This window comes from Diceros bicornis, chromosome 14 (assembly GCF_020826845.1).
Source record: "Diceros bicornis minor isolate mBicDic1 chromosome 14, mDicBic1.mat.cur, whole genome shotgun sequence".
Taxonomy (NCBI): domain Eukaryota; kingdom Metazoa; phylum Chordata; class Mammalia; order Perissodactyla; family Rhinocerotidae; genus Diceros; species Diceros bicornis.
This window is the reverse complement of record NC_080753.1, coordinates 64,183,280-64,207,306: the sequence shown is the minus strand read 5'-3', so window position 1 is coordinate 64,207,306 and position 24,027 is coordinate 64,183,280. Positions and strand designations below refer to the sequence as shown.

General features: G+C 35.8%; 1 protein-coding gene across 2 annotated transcripts in view; it reads right to left on the bottom strand.

The window, feature by feature from the left end:
• GMDS (GDP-mannose 4,6-dehydratase) overlaps positions 1 to 24,027 on the bottom strand; it is a 628,451-nt gene that overhangs the window by 472,516 nt on the left and 131,908 nt on the right. For both annotated transcript variants that reach the window (XM_058555392.1, XM_058555393.1), the window contains exons 3-4: positions 17,664 to 17,751; positions 16,019 to 16,128 (exon numbers count right to left, since the gene is read on the bottom strand). In XM_058555392.1, the coding sequence (XP_058411375.1) occupies positions 16,019 to 16,128; positions 17,664 to 17,751 (198 nt within the window). The remainder of the gene's footprint in view (positions 1 to 16,018; positions 16,129 to 17,663; positions 17,752 to 24,027) is intronic.

Below are 24,027 nucleotides of genomic sequence, written 5' to 3'. Positions count from 1 at the left end.
AGGCTTAAATCACAGAATAATTATATACTTAAAACTGGGTTAAATAAAAATATATATACAAATTGTCAATATAGTGAAATCCTTAGTTCATGTGTCAACCATATAGTTATTTTTTAGATTTATTACCAATTTTTGAGATTAAACAACTTATGAATTTTCAGAAGCTAACCACGTTTAAGTATGTTTTCTTAATGTTTTAAATGTTCCAACAATCAATATTTTCATCATTATAGTGATGTTTCATTAAGATATCTGTATGTGCAATAAACTATTTCATTTAATTTTATGAAGCTCTATTCATAAAGGTCTGAAGTCACAATACAATTTATTCACATAAAAACGCAAATTATTCAGTAAGGGAGTTGATATGTGGCAACAAACATATGCCTTTAGATTAACTAATACAGATGGAAGACTGCAAATAAAAAGTAAATGATAGCAACAAAATCTAAATAACTGAGAAATCAAGATACTACACATAGCATCAGGTCACAGAGCTAGTATTTTGTTAAAAATCTCAAACAAACGTGATTGGAACACCACACGAATGTCATGTGCTAACATCTGGAATCAAGATTATTACAGTGGAGAAAATGAAATGCCCCTGAAAAGAAACGGCAAGCATTAAATCTCTAAACTTTGCTGTTGTTGTTTTACCACATAGAAATGTAATTCTTATCCAAAGAATTGATTTCACTAACAGTTTTCAATTGTATTAGTATTTTCTTTAAGAATACAAGAAAATGGGTAAGATGAGTCAAAACTCTTTGTAAACCTGTTTTATTATGAAAGAAGATAAAATTAATCTGCAATATTTCTATTAAATATTTCATGAGCATATGAGCTAACATTGAGATTTCTTTTTTAAAAAATGTGACAGTGGTTCAAATGTCAAAATTTTACTAAAAAGTTTTTACTGAAAATATTAAATGTAATTTATACTACATTATAAAGAACAAATTTTTACTGGCTTGCAACTGTGTAACTGGGATATTAATGTTGTCAGTTAAAATACATCTTTTCCCAGATGCCATATCTATAAATTCTTTCAGAATTAGCATGGCAGAAAATGTAGAAAAAAAGAAAAAAAAATTTAATAAAGCTTGGCAAAAGAAAAAATTACAAGCTAATATTTCACACTTTGTTTTGTAACTGTGTTTTATGGGTTACTCTCTGGATCCTATGCCAATAAAGTTGCACCACCAAGACTCATCATCATAAAAGATGTTCAACTTGATAAGTGAAATCCTCAAGAAGAAACCGAGAGAGAAAGAAGCAGAGAGAGAGAGAGAGAGGGAACTAGAGATATAAAAGAATCTCCCACAAAATGAGAGTATCAAATCTATGTGAAATCATCCCTCAAAGAATACAAACTATACAAAATACATTTATGAACGTAAGGGTTCAATCCAAAAATAAAGATACAGTCTATAAAAAAGAAAAAAGAATTTTTAACAGAATAAATTGGGGGCCAAAATTGGACTTTAGGACATTAATATTAACTTTTCCACTGATTATTAATACTTCATGAAAAACAACAGTCACATGAGAAAATATGTTTTGGGATTATAGTCTCGCTCATCTATCAATTTAAATATTTTTAAAATTTTATATATTTTAAAATATTTTTTATCAGATTTTTTAAGAAACACAATTTGGGCATAATAAAAAAGAGCTAAGAATTATAAGCACAAATATTTTGACAGTTTCAAACAACAATTCCAAACAACAGAGTGCACTCTATTTTATTGATCAACTGGAATGCTACTTAATTACATGCAAGTTAATACAAATAAGAAAAAGAACTACTCAAGACAAGAATGACATAAGCTATCTTTATATTATAGTGGAAATTTTCAAATATCTAAGATTTTGTAAGATTTAGTCATTTTACAAATGTAAAGCCATCACAAACTACAGTTGGTTATAAGATGCCAATAAAAGTTTGAAAGACCTCTATAACTCACATAGTCTGTTTTTCTAGTTTAAAAAGTGCATCAAAAATTATAAAGTGCATGCTTTCTAAAATCCATTTAAAAGGTTATAAGCAAATTGAAAAAATTTTAATTATTCAACACAATTATTTATGTAAAATATTTACATTTTATCAAAGAAAATTTATGTGCCAGCGGTTATATTAAGAAATCTAATATATTAGTTAAAAAAAAGTTTTAAAACAATGTTCTTCTGTAACATTTGCCTAATTTAGACATGATTCTTTGAAATCAAATAGTTGAAGGAAACGGTGTTGCAATAGTGTCCTTGTTATGAAAACTACGGCAGTGAAAAAGTCACATAAATAATCTGCACGAAACTATACCATTAAGAAAAAGCACATAGTCTAAATCTAATGACTGACAAAGAGAGACAAAAAAGTGTAAAAGAAAAAGTATGCTGTCACCTGCAAAACATATTATATTCTGGTTAAAAGTTGTTTTCAAATAGCATATGTTAATCTGAAACAAATTATATATATTTATATCTAAATCTAAAGCAAGTATATTTGATATTTTGATAATGATTTATAAACAAATTTATACATAATGTGACTAATTTGAACATCTTAGACTTTGGTTTTAAGAATTGTATGATGGTGCAAGTCCATCTTATAAAATTCCATTTAATTAATTAAATTGAAGCCCACAAAATTATAAAACAATGACATATTTAGAATCAAACTTGAATTTTAATTAGTTCAAATTTTTCTTAGTTGTGTTTACACAGCCCACACTACTAAAAAAATTAGAGTTACATAGACCTATCTGTGCATACAAATTGAAGTTAACACAACAGATTGTTAAAAAGAGAAAAACAGAACATATATATCTATGTGTATATCTTCTTTTTCTACTGATAGTGACAGAGTATAACCATTTAATCACTAATAAGTAACAAGCAGCAGCCAGAATATGTTTTATGCTTCATTAAAACAACATTGAGGCCCATTACAGTGCACAGCAAATGGGGCTGGAAACCACCGCACACCCTGGCAAACCACATTCCCTCCTAACCTCATTTGCTTGACGCAGCTAGAGAGTGAACGGCAATACTCTCAAGTAAGCCTTTATTAAGTATGAGAAATAAATTATATTAAGTGTTATTGTTTGAACCCAGAAATGAGGGAAAGGGGTTGTTAAGATATCAAATTTACTAAAAATATAATTATGTGAGAAATAAGTTGCTGTCACAAGAGAGACTTGCCAGACATTGCATTTGAGCAAGTTGTTATACACACCTTTAGAATCAATTTTGTGACACAGAGATTAATCTGTGGTACTAAATTGCATGAGAGTAGATCAGAAAAAAACTAAAGGGTAGGGCAAATGTATTCCTGAACAACATTACCATTACTTTAGAGGCATTAAGGAGTCCTTATTATGTTTATAAGTAGTAAGATACTGACATGATTCGATAGTTCAGGACATGTTACAAATTGCTTTTTTATAACTCACTTCCATATCTCAGGTTTCCAATAAATACGATTTTACTTCATTAGATCCTCATGACTGTGATTTTGCCAAGAATTTGAATTATTCTAAAACTTGAAAATTATCTTGGAAATTTGTGGGAAGCCACAAAAAGGTCCTCAGAAGAAGACACATATTAAATATTCATTATAATGATGACTGTCATCCTTTATAGTGATTATGTCATTATTTAGGAACGCTAATTAAGACGTAAAAAGACTTATTAATTGCAAACGCATTCTAAAGAAATATATTTGCACTTGTGTGTTTAACAGTAAATCCAACGTGGGCACCAGACCATAATAGACTGCAGTTCTATTTTCTAAAATGCTGACATTTGAGCAAACGTTCCCATGGAATGTTTGCCTGATTCGTGGACTGACATTTCCTCTTTGTAACTTGCTTAACTCAGAGGGAGTCACGCAGGCCAAACTCGACAGCACCGCAGGCAGCAGGCCATTACTTGCCGCTGCAACTTGTGCATGGATTCTCTTCCACTTCCCTCTTACCCTGCCGCCCCCAGCCCTTCGCCGTCTCTTTATTTTGACATGCATATTATCTTAGCTGATTTCTATCATCTTACAGGAGTGGATGACATACCTTAAAAGATTAAGCTTTCCCACCTGGGATTTGTCCAGAAATTCAGTGTATTATAGCTTCTCCTAGCTTTCTTCATTCTCCTTTACTCTTGTGTTATCTATAGTGGCTTTCTTTCTTATTTTATGTTTAACTACAGGACACAGGCAGCTACACTGACAGAAGCCAGTTTATACTGTCACTCATCTTTCATTATAACTGCAAGGTTGACTTCCGCTCTCTGTAACACTCTGCTGCCATCTATGTGTATAAAAGAGCAGAACACACTTCCATGCACCAGAAACTTTTCCCATTCCAAAAAGAATCATGCCCTTAATCTAGACAGATGACAAGGGAAGCTTCAGGAATAATTTGCTTCCACACAAAAATGCAGAAGCTTACCAGGAATTTCTATTTATTTCTCTGTGAAGCAACTTTCTACAACTGAAAAAGTACTGAAGGTGCATTATTTAACATAAACCAAAACGAACAGTTTTTTTCATTATTGTTGTTGATAAATTTTAGCTAATATGGCAACTTCTACAGAGCTATGATTGAAAAAAAAAAGGTAACAAGAAAAATGGAAGTTTTAAGTCACTTAAATAATTACAACAAAATGAACTAATTTTTACAAAATTGCAATCTAAATATCTTGCCAAATGATATGATGAAATGATCACTAAGCCAAAACACTTTCATAATATTTAATATAAAGTAAATTTAAAGTATTTACTCAGATTACTTAAACTACCAATAACTCAAATATTGTGATGTAATAATCAACTAATCTCTGTCAAACACTCAAATGCTTCCTTTCTAGGGAAGACGGGGAAATGTATCAGAACACTAGAGAGGCCCTCAACCTCCCCTTAGTACTGCCCATGCTGACTCTGACCTGTCCTGACAAATGTCAGCGTCAAACCAACCAACCAGAAAAACACTCCAGTGTGAGCCATATGGAAACCTTAAGCAAAACAAACAAACTTTACTGAACCATTTAATAATTAATCCACACAGTAAAGGTAAAGATTGATATTTCCAATCAGGACTAATGATGTGTGATAACAGTCCTCAAGAATGCTCCTCACAGGTTTATTTTGTCAATACTACTGATTTCTAAAAGACTTCTTACTGGTAAAAAAAAATCTAGCACCAATAAAATGTATGGGAGTGGGAGCGGACAGGGGACTCAGGAAAAAGTTTTACCTTATAGACCAAACAAAATGAAAAGCCCACACTGGCTGCCTCTCCTCTACCAATTTGCCATTTATAATAACTGCATAATTGTTATCAACACAATGTTTGTCATCCGGTGAACCTTTCATTTTAATCATCTATATACCATATACAAGTTGAGCTCGTCATTTAAAATTCAACATTTCTAAGGAATTCTTGGTCTAAGTTATTCTAATGACAAACCTAACATAAGTTAACAAGCCAAACCAAGCCTTTAGGCATTAAACAAAGCAAATTTAAATTCATCGTGGATGACTTTTTTATTAACATCCCTAAACACAATGTACACATTATATGAATATTACTAAAAGAAATAACATAATGAAACCTATTAATCCTTGATACCACACACTTTTCAAAAAATGGAAATCTAAAAGCAATTTTTTAATAATTTATTTCTTGCTGGCACTGGTAAGGTATCCAATTAATGACTTGCAGAAGAAATTATTTTAAAAGACTTTATGTACTACATTTCTTTGAAATAGAAAAAGTTTCATTTTCTCTTACTATACCAACTTTAAGGATCAACTTTAACAAGGAGAATTTTATAAACTCCACTTGTACTAAAAGAATAAAGTAGGAATCATATTTCATACAAGCTCTATTAAGTGTTTTAAAAGAGCAGTTGAGTTTAAATTCTTAAAATTACACACAAGTTTTTTTGTGGGGAGGGGACAGACACACCTAACTGTGATATTAAACAAGGTATTATTTATGTCTACATCTTAATTTATGCAAATTACATATTCTAATCTAATTGGGAATCCAAAAAGGTTCCTGTTCATCATTAAAAGTCCAAAAAAAAGAAAAGTTTCACTCACAGTACCTTCACTGACTTACTATTTGTTTACTATTTGTGTTTATAAATACATCTAGAAATTGATATTAAGGGTTCTAGGAACTTTTGCCACAAGCATTTTCACCACCTAACTAATTGCTGTAAGGCAATTTTGGTGTAAAAGATAAAATCATGAAAAATAAAGAGGGACATTAATTTAAAAGGACATAATGAAACACGAAAAAATGAATAACAAAATTAAAAAGACTTTATTGCAAAATACAAAATATTTGAATAGATGTAAAACGTGTATTTGTAGATTCATGGCAATACTGCATAAAGAACTGATTTTATTTTTGTCTGTGGATTGTGCCTAAGTACTTGTCTTCATTCTATAGGAAATGTGGGCTCAACTCAGCACCCTCAAAGAAGAGGCCCACAGCCCTCTTTCTCCTCCAATGTTGTGTGTTTCAAAATAAGAAACCCATTCTTGGGGCAAATCATCGTCATCTCTCAGCTCGATAAAGCCATCAATAAAACGACGTTAACTGGAAGATATGCTAACTATTTTAGGATCCCCCCCACCAGATCTACTCCTCACTGTATAGACCATAATGAGGGCCAGCTAAGATTTATAACATGTAAAAATGGGAGAATACCTGTGAAAACTTTGTCTATGGAGAAATGAAACCAAAGTGACAAAAAAGAAAACAAAACTAAACTGTCAACCAGTTATTTTTTTTATCTTTTACGGCAAAATTGCCTTACAGCCAATTAGTTATGCGGGGAAAATGCTTGCAGCAAAGATGTTTACAGCCAAAACACTGGACACAGATATTAAGGTGAACATGCACATTTAGCTATTTCCAGTAATGTTAGCTTAATTGGTGCAAAGCTAAAATAATACTCTGGATTTTACTTAGTAAACAAGTCACTATTGTAAGTGGATTAAGAATGCAAAACCCAACAAACATACCTTTGTGTGGTCCACTAATTATAAGCAAAATTCCAAACATTTTATTAGCTGTTATCAAAATTACAATACCATCTAGATCTAACAAAACAAAACAATCTATTTGAACAGGGAGAGGAGAACTTTCATAGAGTGTTCTCTCTCATATAAATTCTCAATGGACTATAAAGGACTTGTAAGTGGCTTTATATTTGAATTCAATTGCTCAAATCCATAACAGGTTTCCAAGAAGAATTTGAGCCAGGTGACACACACAACCTACCAGCAGCGTACAGTCCCGCTCTACTCTCATGAATATAAGACAAAAAATGTTAAACTTCTTCCTAAGAACCACAGGAACTGATTAGCCATATTTATAATAGGAGTTTATGCACTGTAAGCACAAACATTAAATTATAAAATGAAAAAGGTTTTGTATTGCAATTTTGCCTTGTAACAAACTAAAGTGGTTACCAAGTTTATTAAAGGTCATGGGGACTGTGCCCGCACAGGTGACCGACAAAAGAATCGATCAAAAAGAATTGGGGGCTTAGAAAGCAAAAACACAACTTATACTTGAGTACAGAGGTTTGTCTCACCCAAGCCATCTAACTACAGAGAGTAAAAGTATTCAATATTTACTCCATTTACCCTACTCACTTCACCTGTAAGGGAGCTAATTTTTCCAGAAACAGACACACTATAGTATGCATGGATATTAAGTCTAGATGCAAACACACCTTAATAATACTCAGGTTCTCAAAGTTGCACTCACTGTTCTTTACTGAGTAAAGACCTCTGCCCATAAGGTACTTTCATAATTTCAATATTAATAATTTGCTAATAAAATAGAGTGATTTTTTGTTGCTCTGAGCACATACAAGAACTACATATGAAAATATAAGAATTTTAAACCTCATAAAATACATAAGGCTATATCAATTTATATATCTACTAAGCAAAATAAGTTATCTTCAGAGACCCAACATGGAGTTAATTTGTGTATACTAATATGTAGACAAAAATATATTTGCAGTATTAAAACAGAAATATTTATTCCTAAATCTTAGAAAATAGATTAATTGACAGTATAGTCATATAACTGACTTGGCAATTTCTTTAAAAAAATAAGTATACAAACAGGAACAAATTACTCATCCTGGTTATCAAGCTACTGATCTGTTGATTCCGTAAGTAGCAAATATTATTAGCCTCCCACAGCTTTTAGGGAACTTACTTACACACCAGCACAGTGCAGGCACTCACTATAAAAATTTTATATTGAATTGAACTTTCATAACTAAAAGACTGTGATTACTTCTGATGAGTTAGTACTGTGGATTTCTATTTTCCCTACATACTAATCTTACGTTAGTATCACTGACGTGCTAACATTACACCTTGCATTCTTGTATTTGGGGATCTTCCTAGCTATGCAAACACTACTCATATGGTATTAATTATAACCATTTCCCTCCAAAAAGGAAAAAAACAATGTTTTAAACTCAAACCAACTGCATCAAAACTTTATTTCCATGTAATAAGTGGTGGGAATGACGAGAGAGGTAAAACTTCAAACATCAGAGTCTAGTGATGTTTCCCCTTCTATTTCAGTAATACCTTGCCCCACCTCCGTCTTCTCAGATTAGTAGTATGACAAGAAAACCAAATGGTGTCAAATCTGGGTTCCAGCCTAGACAGCTGGCTCTGTTGCTCGTCAAATGGAAGTTCCAGCCAGCACTTTGTGAAATAAGGGCTTGAGCTGGCTGATCGCCAAGATCTCTTCCACCTCAGAATTCTATGGCCAGTTTAATAAAAAACAAAGGATCCAAAACATCATTTTCCCCTTTATAATACGTTATTACAAGTCAATGTTTCAGTGGCAGGAACTACAGGTATTTGAATGCGGGAAACATTTCTTGCATATAATTTCAAACAGCAGCTGTGGCAAACGGCAGGCCTCCATCACAGGCAGAAGCAACAACGAATGGCACGTTGACTCGTTGTGTTACCTTAGCACATTCATTTCTCTGGATAATTTGCCCTATGTTAGCCTAAATTATGAGCAGAGAGTACACTACATTTAGAGTGGGGGTGGGTGGGGGACAGAGTAGCCAATTTGCATTTCCTCTCCCCCTTCTCCCCTGCTCCTACAACATTTATTTGCTAGCCCACTCCTTCAGGATGGACTGTGCCACCTGTGATTCCCAGGAGAGTTACTACTGTAAATAGGATGGTCAAGAGGGCCTTGCTGAGAAGCTGGCATTTGACCAAAGGCTGGAAGTAGTTAAAGGAATGAGGCAGGTAGATCTCTAGGAAAGAGTATTACAATCAAAAGCAAGTGCAAAAGCCCATAGGAGAAGCATGTCATAAGAAGCCACAACATAAGGTGGGTGCTCATTTTATAGATGAGAAAATGAAGGCTCAAAAAGGCCGAGCACTCTGCCAAAGTTAGCAAGTGACATGGCCAGGATCTGAAGCCAGGGAAAACACCAAAGCCCAAGGTCTGGGGTGGGCCTGCATGTGAAGTTTTAGAATGTGTCCCAGGAATTCTGATGTGTAGCCCTGATTTGAGAACTCTTGCTACAGTGTTTCATGAAAACCTTCCTCTCTTCTGCCCCATGACACTGTCGTCTATTCTAACACTCGTCACAATGCATTGCATCTATGAGCCTCCTCATGCATCCTGCTGGCACAGGCCCTGGTAAAAGACAGCAACCAGAACAGGCAGGTAGACAGCTGTACTCATACAACTTGATTTAATGAACTCTATGCAATTGTGTGGGACGTGGGGCTAGACCCTCACCCACATTTAAGGATGTTCTGATAGTTCCCTTCCTAACAGCAATAGCTATGCTCCCTGCCTACTCCTCATTTTCCTCCTCTACTCACACCTCTTTTGTCAGTCTCCCCAGGACCCAAAATAAATAAATGAATGAGCAAGGACACAGAAGAACAGTCCTCTCTGCTATTTGCTCTGGGTTTTTAAAAGGCCACCCCCTACCCTTGCTATAATTATACAGTAAAGGGCCGCATTGTTGCAATTTTGTTTTGTTCTATAACTAAGTTAGTCAGGCACTAACAAGATGTTCAGCCTAGGCACCTGCCCTTCCACACCATAATGCAATTCTCCCAATGCATTTAGTCACCCACCTCCCTCCCCTCAATTAGAGCAGCCACAAGCGGTTTAGGTTTCCTGGAGATAAATATGGGGGGGTTAGCTCTCCAGCTATAAATTTCAACTCTCAGGACCAGCCAGGAAAAAGCCACTGGAGATGACAGTTCTTTAACTCAGGTAATTAAATTGCTCAGTTCCCTTCCCAGGGCCACCTGTTTAATTCCCATGCCTATTTTTATTCCCAGCTTCCTTCCCTGGACTGGCTTTTCTGTTTCATCTCTCCCGATTCTAACCGGGTGCCTGGCTACTACACTAACTACTTGGCTAACAATCAACTCTGCCTCTTGCCTAGTTTTCTGGGCTGGAAGTCTGACTACGAGGACAATTTAGGCTTGGCTCCTTTGTGCTTCCATGTTCAAAATCTGCTAACAGGTCCCACACAACTGGACAAGGAAATCACACTCTCACTCACTCAGCCACGCTCCCATTTACCTTCCAGGCACTTACGCCTCCCAGCTATCATGAAACAAAATTAAACAAATAACTTACAAAGAATTGAAAAGGAAAGTAATAAAGATAATTATAGAGTTAGAAAATGAATGAAAAATATGGAGTTATTCAATTTGAATAAGAGAAAGTTAAAGACTTAATAATGGTCTTCAACACTGAGAAGGGATTTGAAAATGCTTCTCAAAAGTGAAAAGAGAAGAGTAAATGACTTTCTGTCTCCACTAAAGACATAAGAAAAAAATAAGCTTAAGAAGAAACTTAGATATGTGAGGAAAGAAAGTACTCAAGGTGAGGACTATTTTATATTAGCATTATTACTTGTAGAGAGAACCATTTTCTTGGATGGTCTTTAAAATAAATTATAGAATACAAAGATCTGAGTCCAATCCTGGATTGGCCAGTAACCAGATGTGTGACTATGAGCAGGTAACTTCATTTATAAAATGAAAATCATATTAAATTATTTCTAAAGTTCCTTTTAGCTCTAACATTCATGATTGCATAATTTTCATTTCTTTAAAAAAATTAAAGGCAATTCCAACATAACATTGTGAGATGAAAGAGAGTAATACCGGACTAGGTTTACTGTAGAAAGATCTTGTCCAACACTACGACTTCAAGAATGACATTAAGTCAAAGAAGCTGTGAGGAATGGTGGAAAAATCCAAAATCATGAAAGTAATGAATGTTGAACAGATAAGAAATTTAAGAAAGAAGTTACTGAGAAACTATTATTTACACAGTTAAAAAAAAAAAGAACAACAAAGCAGGCTCCTAAAACATTTTCCCCATCAAAATGGGCAGGACTGTATAATGGATAATTTGTTCCTACTTGGATGATGTCATCAAGCTAGGTTTAACTACTTTTAATAACTAGTACATTTCAGTCATCTCTCACTTTCCCCCACAGAAGATCAAATCAGCCTCTCAATGACCTACTCTTCATGAGTCATAATTTTTCTGTTTATGATTCAGAAAAATGTCTTCAGCCAGTATTTCCCAGACTGCTGTGGGTTTATTCCAAGAACCAATTTCATCTTCATTGGTTTCCTACAGGAAACCAGACCAACTTCCTATTATTTTATTTTCCTTACTTTTAGCATACCATGGCCCACATCAAATTAACTGGAAGTGAGAGTGACAGAAGACTTTATTCTGCACAAAGAGAAGCCAAAACAAACAATGCCCAGTCTAGAAGTCACGAATTCAAAATTAAATACAAAATGTGCTAATATTAGAACTAACTTTCAAAAGAGCCCGAAACCAAATAATAAGAAATGCATTTCAATTAACCTTATTGCAAGTATTTCACTGTAAGAAAGAACTTTTGTTTAAAAACTATTGTCTACAAATACAATAAATCTTACAAAGCTGATTAATACAGAGAAATTAATTATAACAAACAAAACATGTATTTTCCATTCTAACCCCCTAACAAGCTGCTAGGAGAACAGGCAGACAACTGAAGCCCAAAGCACAGAGCCTTGGAGCAGTGGGGGAACAGAGCAACATCCCTCTAGCAACCTGGCAGTCGGCCATCACCAGCTGCCATCATGCCAGCCTCTACCCCGCACCCACTCTTTCCATGACTAAGAATCAATCTGACATTAGATCATAGCAGAAATAGTGGCATCGAACACGGCCTTTTAAAGGACAGTGGCTTGTACTCACACTATTCCTCTAAAACACTAGGAGTACCCGAGAAGTTTTTATTCTCATGGACTATGAGAAAGAGAAATATTTCTGAGTTTGAAAAATTTTGGTATTCCGTGAAGAATCTGAATGTGAAGAATCGGATTCTCCTTAGATACTTTCCATTCTCATCATTCCTGATTATAGGTACAGTTTTAGGCTTTAAAAGCTCATATAGTCATTAACTGGCAAGGAACAGGACTATTTTATATCAAATTCAAAAGGTGATATATTAAAGGAAGAAGGCCTAAGAAAAATGCATTTAAGGTACATATTACAGTATATGGATAAACCAAGAAACCTGAAACATTAGAGCAGTGGTTCTCAAAGTGAAGTCCCCAGACCAGGATCAGCATCACCTGGACACGTCCTAGAAATGGAAGTTCTCAGATCCCACTCTAGACCTAATGAATCAGAAATTCTGGGGAAGAGCCCAGCAACCTGCAGCTAATGCTGAAGTGAGCCTTATCTATCATATTCTCTCTTCCTTACACCAGGAAATTTCTAGAAAAGAATCCACTCAATTTACACTTCCCTCACAATCCCTCAACTTCTAAACCCTATGCGCTCTGCTATCATATTGTTAAAATGCTCTTTTTAAAAGTCACAAATCATCTCTAACCTAACTGCCAAGGCCAATAATCTTTTCCTGGTCCTCACTCCCCTAGACTTATCTGAAGTATCTAGCACTGCTGACATCCCCTCATGCTTGAAATGGCCTAATTTTTTGACATCCATGACACAACTCTACCCTCCTGCCTCTCCATCTCCTACTCTCCTGTCATCAGTAACTACTCTTTCTCCTCCCACACTCTAAATACATGCCTGTCCCCAAGGTTCATTCTTCAGTCTTCTACGCCTCTTTTTTCCAACTGCTGCCTTAGCATCTCAAGAACTCCCAGAATGAATTTACATCTCTGTACCTCAAATCTCGCTCAAACCTCACAACATATTTTTAAACTACCTCATGACCTGCTTCACCTGAATGTTCTTCAAGTACTGCCAGTAGAACGTATCCAAGAGGGAACTTCTCATTTCCCCTACCCAACTCCAACGGTCCCTCCTTGAATGCCTGTTTCTAGTATTATAGTATCTACCATCAGTTGTCTAGTCGCCTGGGCACTGGAGCATCACCTTCCCTCTGTCCTGGCTCCCATATCTTCTAAACAGAGGGGTTAGCCCTACCAGGCAACCTGTTTCATCCTTCTCATTCCCACTTCTAATGCCACATCTTTGTCCTACAGCTTCCTATCTCTTCTGAAGCCCTACCTCCAGACTCTTACCTGCAAAACTCATCTCTGAAACTATTTTTCCCCTGTTCAAAAACATACAGAGGCTGCCCCAAAGTAACCCAACTGCCTACCTAGCCTTACCTCCCATTTCTCCTCAACAAACTTTTTGCTCAGCTAATCTAGAACGCTCATCATGTTGCAAACATGTCCCAAGTCTTCTCACTTCTGACTCTTGGCCTTACATTATTACCTCCCTTTCAACTGCCAGTTCCCACTATGTCTGTAAATTTCCTCCCTAAACCTCCTCCTTGACACCAGGCATAATCTCCTCAAAGTGAAATTCTCTCTCACCCTTCTCTAAAGACTCAAAGATATGAGCACCAGCCTCCATCACTTGCTACAAATTACCCCTACGAAAGGTGAGACCCTCCACAACAGAAGTGGGTTTTATACATCTTTGTGGCCTCCACTCTACCATGCATGTAAACATTTGTCAAAGGGCTAAATGACCTTACAAGCCAAAATTCATATTCAATTAAGCAATATTTCTGCCAATTAACTGGTCTTAATTAGAAGAAACAGGCAAAACACAATAAAAACAGTTAAATTTCACATACATAGTAACTCAGAAGGCATCAACTCAATCTCCTATGCTTTCTGGACTTACAGTACAACCACCCTAGACTGATAACCAGACACTATTAGGCTCACTGCAGGCAAGGAAAGTGTATTAGACCTTTTGAACTACAAAAATGTTTCAGAAAAAGACTGGCTTATTTAATACTAAAATGACAGTGGGAAGGCCTTCCATAAATAAATCTTTACAAAAATTCCTGCATCTTCCCACTATGCCAGTGTATAGCGTTTAGAGGTGATAAACTATCTACAATCACACAGGAAACTTCTTAATCTAAAGGAGATGGAATAACAGAGCATTCATTCCAAAACATTCTATTTTGTCTGGAAGACACTCTCATGGTTAGTTAGGAAGGCCAAGAAGCAGCTAGATAAATTATAATTTGGAAGATGGACTGATTGCTTCAGTTAGGGATAAAGTCTTCATTCCTGGAGTGATAAAGCAAGTCACTGCCTCTCTATAGGAAAGATGAGTGATAATCTCTCAAAGCATAGTATGCATAAGATAGCAGTTCACAATGAGAAAATACATTTAGAAAAACAGCTCTCCTCTAACCAAAGGACCTTGATACCTTTCACATACCAAAGCTTAAGCTTGGATACAGAACAGAATCATCAGAGATTAAGAAAGGGAAAAATTTTTTTCCAAGACAGTACAGACAGATAAGAAGTATTTTTATTGATTGATATGTAGCAATCCTTCAAGGTTACCATTTTAGAGAAAAATGTATTATGAGGATTTACATTCAGTTTTTAAATTTGTTATCAATTACAAGATTGGGCTTACCACTATGTTTCTCTCAACTATGTTCTACACCTGGTTTCATCTGATCTAGTTTATAATCTCCCCCTTAAACTAGCAGAGACATAAAACAGGCATACAGTTTCCATTCTGTCCAAAGTTGGAGATATGAAGAAACAGCAAATAACCTTAAATATTTTCTGAAATAAGAATGTTGAATTCATTCATTAAACAGCAAAAATGCTGATAAGAGTTTCTGGACTTTTTTTTGTGTGTGTGTGGCTACTGTAACTTAGAGTTATTTGCTTTTATTTCTAAGCTCCACTAACTATCCTGATTGAATAAGTATCTAAGCAGAACTCATATCATCTCATCCCTGGCTTCAGATTTCACTCACTCAAGTGAACACTAGAATATAGCAACGAAAACTTGAATTAAGCAGACTGCTAGAACTCTGCAGATGGGCTCGGCTTCTCAGGTTTACTGCGATTTGTTCCAGAAAAAAAACTAAAGGAAGGTAGATAAAGAGAAAGAAATCAACATTATATATCTCTTGTCTCATACTGTGGACATAAGAAGCTAAAAAGAGTCTTTCTTCCGATGATTTTTACTACATATAATGAAAAGTTAATTCTGCTAATTTTAACATATTATGGGACTCAAAAAATATTATTTTCTCAGGCAGTAATATAACCACTACTAAAAATTAATATTAAAATAGAATTTTTATTGAGTTACATTTTCCAACATTTTAAAAAAACACTTCATTCACAATGTGATTTGAAATGGCAGAAATACATCCAAGTGGGGTTCATGACTACAAGATCAACCCAAAATAAATGAATATGCTATTATAATGCTAGCAGTAAGATTTTATTATACTGTTCAGTAACAGAGAATACAAAAAATGTCTTAGAATTTCTGTCAGGAGTCATTAATACTCAAACTGATATTGATGACTAAACTTGAGGACCAGGACTAGTTGTTATATTACTGTATGAAGAAGCAACAGACAAAAGTAAAATACAGAACAACTCAGGAACACCGCCAGAGAAATCATGATAATGAAAATGACTTACTTTCACATGGCTCTGGGCTCCAAGGTTGTAGATCTCTGTAGGCTTTACTTCATTAATGATCTTCACGAGGCAGGTACTGTCGGTGAGATCACCATAGTGCAACTTCATGTCTTTAGGATTCAAAAACATACCATGAGACAGAAGAAAACAACATAAGCCCAATTTTTAAAAATATCAAAATTTAAATGCATATTCTGAAAGTCTGAAAACCAGACTGGCTCTGGAGTAACAGAGCATAACTGTCATCTTTAAAGAACCTAAGTAGTAGAAAGATATTTGCATTTGTTGCTATGTCTATAAAGGATCTGTAAAAACTCAGGTGAACTTTTTAAAAAATCATATCATGACAGAGATTATACAATTAACATATCTTATGGCTCCCAGGTGGTTGTAAGATGTGTTACAATAAGAGTGAGATTCAGACAAAGAAAATCTTGCAATAATGTGTATACTCTCTAAAGAAATCTGTAACACATTGAAATAGCACAGATAGCTCTGTTCAGACACTTTTATCTAGGGATTTTTAAATACTTTATAAACATCAATCCGTAAGCCATCCATGAAATAACTGATGTAATGACATAATTGATTAAAGAACAACTAGCCTATTCTAACCCTAAATCTAAGCAGATCCTTACACTGACTTCATTAAGTATAAGAATTTGACACACGTAGATGAGCAATTTGCTAACTTGATCTTTTCATTATTTTTACATAATATTGATCTATGTCTAGATCCAATGGCAGTACCATTTACCATTCTGCACTTTGCACAAAAATGATAATAATTTTCAAGAAGGATGCACTGAATAACCTAAATATTAGGAAAGCCTTTACTGGAGACATCCTTCTGATGATGTCACTACCTACACAAGCAACCCAAACCTTCAAATATTCAGGGCTCTGAGGTGAATATAAAATACTTATGGTTTATAAGCTGACTGGATCATCCCTATTAGCTGGAAAAACTGGACAATTAAAGTAGGCTGAACTTAGAGTTAAAAACCCTGTGTCCTTGTCCCAGCTCTGTCTCTGTGGCTTCGATAAAGTCACAAGCTCTTTCTGCCTCCATTTCCTCATCTGTAAAATGGTCTCATTTACAACCTCAGAAGCTACTGTAAAGATCAAATGAGAAAACACTGTGACTGTGCTATGTAAACTGTACAGCTACATACAGGCAATTTTATTAACAAAAATAATAAACAACTGCAAATACTGACAATGATCTCTAAATCAATTAAATATAGTTTTGATTGCCATCTGTTTTTGGACTTGTCTTCACAAATTATTTTAAAAATTAAATATATGTACAAAGATTGCTTAACTTGATAAATTAGATCAAAAGTAAAAAGCAAAGGAGGGCTCTGTGACTATGGAACTGATCTTACTTGAGGGATAGGGACACCTGCAGAAGGGTGATCAAAGGCATGTCTACTCTTGGTCTCTCCAGAGGCATCATCCGACCAATATCTTTGCAACAACCTAACCAAGATGACACTGTGCGGCCCAGGGGCAGCAAGCAATGAAGGGTTTTCATGAGTAAATAATTGCGACTGATGGGCTTTGAGAAAAATGACATCTGAAAATAACTTATCACAATATAGGAAGTTATAAAAAGAGATTTTAGAAAAAGAGAATTACTTACTTCCTTCAATATGAGCCTGGGGGTTCTTATACAGATGTTCAATTCGACCTGTATTGAATGAACTGGATCGCCGTACAATTCCATGGACCTGCATTTTTATTGTGTGGAAAGATAAGAATAAATTATAAATGTGCAATGAGGATTAATAAGTAACTCAGAAGTTCTTTCGCAAATGTTTAGCTTTGTAAAAAAAAATATGTAACTATTATTTATAAACATCATTTTTAAATTATTAGAAATAGTTTCACTGCTTACTTTCTCCCCAGCCACAGCCCACCAGCCACCAGCACCCTACTTCCCTCTTTCTCCAGTTTTCACTGCCAACTTCAACAAAAGTAATTAGATAATTATGTGACTTCACAGCAAATGCTTAGTTGTAGATACTCAAATGTCTCCTTTTCCAAACACACACACACTTACAGCCCTACTGCTGACAAAAATATCTCTTCAATTTGAAACTGAAGACAGATCATGTGAGGCCATATCCGTAGAACAGCCTCATGACCTCTTTAACACAGAGCATGAGGCCAAGAGACTCTGATGCCACCATATCTTTCCAGTGACCTCAGAGCTTTGCATCTTGCACCTATTATTTATTTATTTTATATATATATATATCCACCTATTATTTATTTATTTTATACATAGATCCACAAATATAATCAGAGAGCCGTTGTTATTATACAGCTATGTGGAAAAGTAAGTCAGTCAAATAGCATAAGTTAGGGACAAGACTTACATACTACTAGATTTAAGACATGAAGAAAATTCAAATGAAGAGAGGATTTTGTTTTTAATTTTTATCTTTGATTTAACCATGATAAGTACAAGGGGAAAAAAAGTCGTTGGAACAAGAATGCATACCTGTCTGACACTGAAGAAAAGACTATTTGTGTCTGATACACAAGGGAAATTGTTCAAGACCAGGTCTTACTTCCTTCTTGTGTCAAGACTGCTCCCTTTGTGTTGCCAACGCTAATACCAACTTGTGTCACCAGCAGCCCAAGTTCCAGTTCTACTGGTGGCAGTTTTAATCCTTCACTTATTTTATTTAGAAGTGTTCCTTCTAATGTTGGGTAGTTTCATTTGCAGCTGAATACCTGTCTATATTTTAACTCAACCATTTTCTGTCTATTTCAAACCAAAATTAATCCTTGGCATGACTCAAATATTCCGAACGCAGGGGAGAAATTATAAGCACATAAGACTTTCTTTCAAATAGAAAGAAATGTCATCATCATTTTCTATGGCATACATGAGAAATTGACTTCTGCAAAGGATACAACACACCCACAATTAATAATTCTGTTGGTTAGTTGCTTTAGCCAAAGAGAAAAGCACTCATCCACACTATTTTCCAAAAGAACTAAACCTAAGAAAATTTTGTAAACATGAAAATATTTTAAGAAGGGAACATCACAAACTTGACTGACACCTTAGGAAAAAAGTAGTAAAACCTAGGAAATATTAAATTGAGATTTGGGTATACATGTCCATTTCTTAATTTAGACATGGAGAAAATAACACTTAAATTAAGCTTAGAATTTATTAATTCATTGTCTCCAATTTTTCAAGTTGTTACTTAATTGTAAAGTTGAACTGCTGAACAAACAATAAATTTTGTTTAATAAAAACAAGTTCATATATATACTTATACATAACAAAATTGGTGTTTACCACCAAAGTTATTTCTGAAATATAGATTTCTAGGATGTAAGTAGAGCTTTATTTCACTGGATAGAGAGGAATTTATATGTTCTAAAAACAGATAATTTAACTTTGACAATAAAAAAATAACAATAATATAATCTAGTCTATTTTTTCTCTTGGTTGCTGTATTCTCGATAAGTCACATACTCCAACAGCCCAAAAGAAAGAGAAATGCTATATACATACACATTGTATATAAACATAAAAAGCTCTGATAAAAACATTATATGACATTGATGGATTCAGTATGAAAATCAGACAACTACACAAAGTCACATCAAATAAATAACATAGGACTTTATTGTCACACTTATAACCAAAAGCATTAAGCACTAGTTTTTTGTTGTTATTGTTGTTTTTAATACAAAAAAAAATGTGTTTTAATTTCCCCTCACTCCCAACTTTTGGTATGTGTATACAGGGAAAGAAAGACGTGCCAAATGCTTAATCCACGACAGCAAGTATTATTCTAAGAATGGATGAAAGCTGAGTCTGTCTGCTTCTGAGCAGAAATACAAACTCTAAGACAAGCCAAAATGTGTGCAAACTGGATAATCGAGTTAAGAATTTGAGATCAGTGACTTTCTCTTTACAGAAGGGATGTATGTATGGTTTTTTGTTTGTTTTTATGAGGATTTGGGGGGAAAAAGAGATGAGGAGTTAGGAAACCAAAGTGAAAAGATAAATGAGCTGAATTTGAGTTCATATTAACTTAATAAAAAATCATTATTGGGGGCCAGCCCGGTGGCGCAAGCGGTTAAGTGCACGCACTCCGCTGCGGCAGCCCGGGGTTCGCTGGTTCGGATCCCGGTCGCGCACCGACGCACCGCTTGGCAAGCCATGCTGTGGCGGTGTCCCATATAAAGTGGAGGAAGATGGGCACAGATGTTAGCCCAGGGCCGTCTTCCTCAGCAAAAAAAACAGAGGCGGATTGGCGGATGTTAGCACAGGGCTGATCTCCTCACAAAAAAAAAAAAAAAATCATTATTAAATCACAGCAGCTCAAAAACAAAATGTAGTTCTGAAAAACTGAGGTCTTAAACAGAAGTGAGTATTTTGCCAAACAAACTTCATATTGCATTTAACTAAATGATGAAAAGGAAAATTTCAAGTTCTCCCAATGTCATAACAAAGTTGATGTGACTTCAAAACCTAGAGTCAGATTGGGCAATATAACAGAGAAATGCTTATTTATTTATTTCGGTCAAGAAAACAGAAAATTATTACCACTGGATTTCAAATTCTTCAGTGTCTAGATTTCTCTTGGAGGCAAGGATGCCTCCCAGGAATGTTTAATGCCACTTGCCTTTTGAAAAGTATAGATTACGAAGGTAACATCAATAACTACCATGTACATGGCAGTGATCATGTGCCAGACACTTTTCTTTGTAGACATTAAATCATTTAGTCTGGGCTGGCCCCGTGGCTTAGTGGTTAAGTGCGTGCGCTCCGCTACTGGCGGCCTGGGTTCGGAACCCGGGCGCGCACTGATGCACCACTTCTCCGGCCATGCTGAGGCAGCGTCCCACATACAGCAACTAGAAGGATGTGCAACTATGACATACAGCTATCTACTGGAGCTTTAGGGAAAAAAAGGAGGAGGACTGGCAATAGATGTTAGCTCAGAGCCGGTCTTCCTCAGCAAAAAAAAAAGAGGAGGATTAGCATGGATGTTAGCTCAGGGCTGATTTTCCTCACAAAAAAAAAAAAAATCATTTAGTCTTCACAACAGCCTTCCTGTTATTACTCCCATTCTACAGATGAGGATGCTGCCTGAGACCATAAAGCTAGTAAGTGGTCATGTTAAAGGGTAGACATGTCCATCACGCCAACACTCAGTATGGTTTCAAAATGAAATCCATAAAAAGCTTTGCCTTTTTTCACCACGGCTTCTGGGATATCCAACAATCCAGAAAAAAATATGGTAAGGATTCTCACAGATCAAGAATGGAAGCATAGGAACTCTGTGTTCTAACAAATAATCTCCTAGAGATAACAACTGGACAATCCTTATATCTCATTTCTTTTCTGTTCTCCTGATACTCTCTGGTTAGAGTCCCTTTCCTGGAAGGAAACCCACAATTTACCTATTCTTTATGTTCAATTCTGATATGCTGTGTTGTAGTTGTTACCAAGTTATTTAATATAGATTTTTATATATTCCCGGATACAGCTTTTGAAGGGTTTAAAACTTTGTCTTTCAGTTTTCTGGTTTCTCTCTGTATTTTGTGCAACATCCTTCACTTTTTCACATTCAGAACATGATCAGATGTGTGGATTTCAGTAGCCACATCAGATGACCAGACCCACCGTTTCAGGAATCTAATGCGTGAGGTTATATGAGGTATTTAACCATAACTAATCAGTCTATTTAATATATGATATTCCTTTTCAAGTCATACGCAAATGTCTATTTTTGCTTTAAGGTTAGCCAAGCTTTTTGTAGCTCTTTATTTTGCTTTTTTCCCCTAAAGAAAAAGTAAAGGAGTATAACTAACTGTGCTATGCTAACTCTATACGTATGGTTTGTTTTTGCCTATGCTGCCCCATCATCACTATCCAACCAACCTGTCTCTGCTCTTCGACTTGCTTCCCTCCAGTTGACTGTTGCTTCTCCATAGAGTCCATGCTTCCTCATCTTCATAATGAAAGGCTGACCTTGCCATTGCTAGCCAATTAACATTTGCCCCTTTCTTTTCTATGAAGAACTTAGCCTCAATATCAAGCCTATTTACAGACTTTGTAGCTCTTCGTCCCAGCGTTTATTTGTTCCTGGCTTGTACTTTGCTACCCTAAAGCATATTGTTTCCAGTTATTTCTGAGCCTAGTGATATTCCTTATACAAAAACTAGATTCAAAATACCATGAGAGCTACAGAGAAGCAAGGCTTCATAAATTAAGATATCTTAAGAAATGTTGTTCATCTTCACCTTATGACTAAATGATCTCATTTGAACCTTTAGCTGCAGTGGTTCTCAAACTGTGGTACCCAGGAAAGCAGCATCAGCAACAACTGGGGGCTTGTTAGAAAGGCCAATTCCCAGACCTCTGAATCAGCCATCTGTGTCTTAAAGGGGCCTCTGGGTGATTCTGATGGACACTAAAGGTTGAAAACCCACTGAGTTAGAAGTCTATGCTCATCCAAAATTGCTGATATGGACCCTCTGGATTCAGCTGTGGACAGGTGTGTCCCCTTGTTATCCTACTGCATGCAATTTACTAACCCTGTTATTTTGCTCTTGGTATTAAGCAACCAGGGACATCTGGCCGATAATTCTGGAAATTTTCCAATGCAGCCTCTTTGAAAAATCACTCTCACATTTACTTTGACCTAAACACCAAAAAGATAAAGCCTGTGCCACCATTAGATTCTTCTTAATAGCTTATCCTCCAATTATATCAATCTATTAAAATTGAAGACAGTACAATAAACACCCTTTCACTTCTCCCATTCCTACAAAACTCACATTTCCCCTATACTATGTGGAGGAATCATTTCTGGTTATGCTTTGTAGCTCTGTACCTTCCACCTGTATTGCCTATAGTATTTCCTCCTATCAGTTTATGGATCTCACTCCTAAACCTCTCTTCCCTTGCCAATCATTGTTTCAATGATTTATTCCTCCCATTAACTGGGAATTGCCAAGTGGGTCTTCTATTGCCTGTCTTTATCAGAACCAAATCTGCTCCTATAATTTCAAATGCCAATGGAACGAAAACATTTGTAGCTTACCTGGCAGCCCTAGGTTCTCATTACATTTATTTCTAAGTCTCTCATCCATTTAGGAACATTACTACCTATCATTTGAAGTCTGCTAGTTCCTTAACGAGCCACCTAAATGGAGCTTTGTTTCTCTGTGCATGTCTTCTCCCTAGCCTTTTCCAATAACACTAACAGCACCTGCCGACTGAGAATGTTTACCGTCTACCATATCCAGACTAAACCCAGGCTCTATCACTAGTCCACCACATTACCACAGAGACCACTCCACCTCAAGCTGTCACGCCTGCTTCCTTTTCCTCTGAACTAGCTATAGACACTACTTGTTGCCACCATCTTCATCTCAAGTCTTAGTCCCCTATGTCAACACTGGAAATAGATCCCAACATCTATGTAGTTCAAACATTCCTTCAGACATACCACCTCTATCTTCCACAACTGCAATGACTATGATGTGAGGGTTCAGGACATGCCACCTCAAATGCTACTTTGGCATACTGAATATTTTAAGTTGAAAAAGTTTGAGAAAATGGCAGAAGCAGGAAGGTCACTCTGACCTTGCCCATGCCCTTCTCCCCTGAAGCAGTCATAAAACCCTCATGTGAGAGGTGCCCTCCCTATACCCAGAAGAAAGGAGCATCCTTAGCTCCGAAGACAAGGGAATGCTGAGAAGAATCCTAACATTAGACCTTGCTAATTTCCCCGTTTACTATACTTACCTCATACTTCTTGACCTATCATACTTCTCAACGACTGTCCACTCTCCGTCAAACCTAACATAAAAATACTTAGGCTTAACTGTTTCTCTGGATCTTCATTTCCTTATGAAGGCTCCTGTGTCACATAAAACTTGTATTAAATAAGTTTGTATGCTTTTCAGTTTAATTTTCAGACCCAGCCAGGGACCCTAAGAGGGTTGAGGAAAGCTTTTTC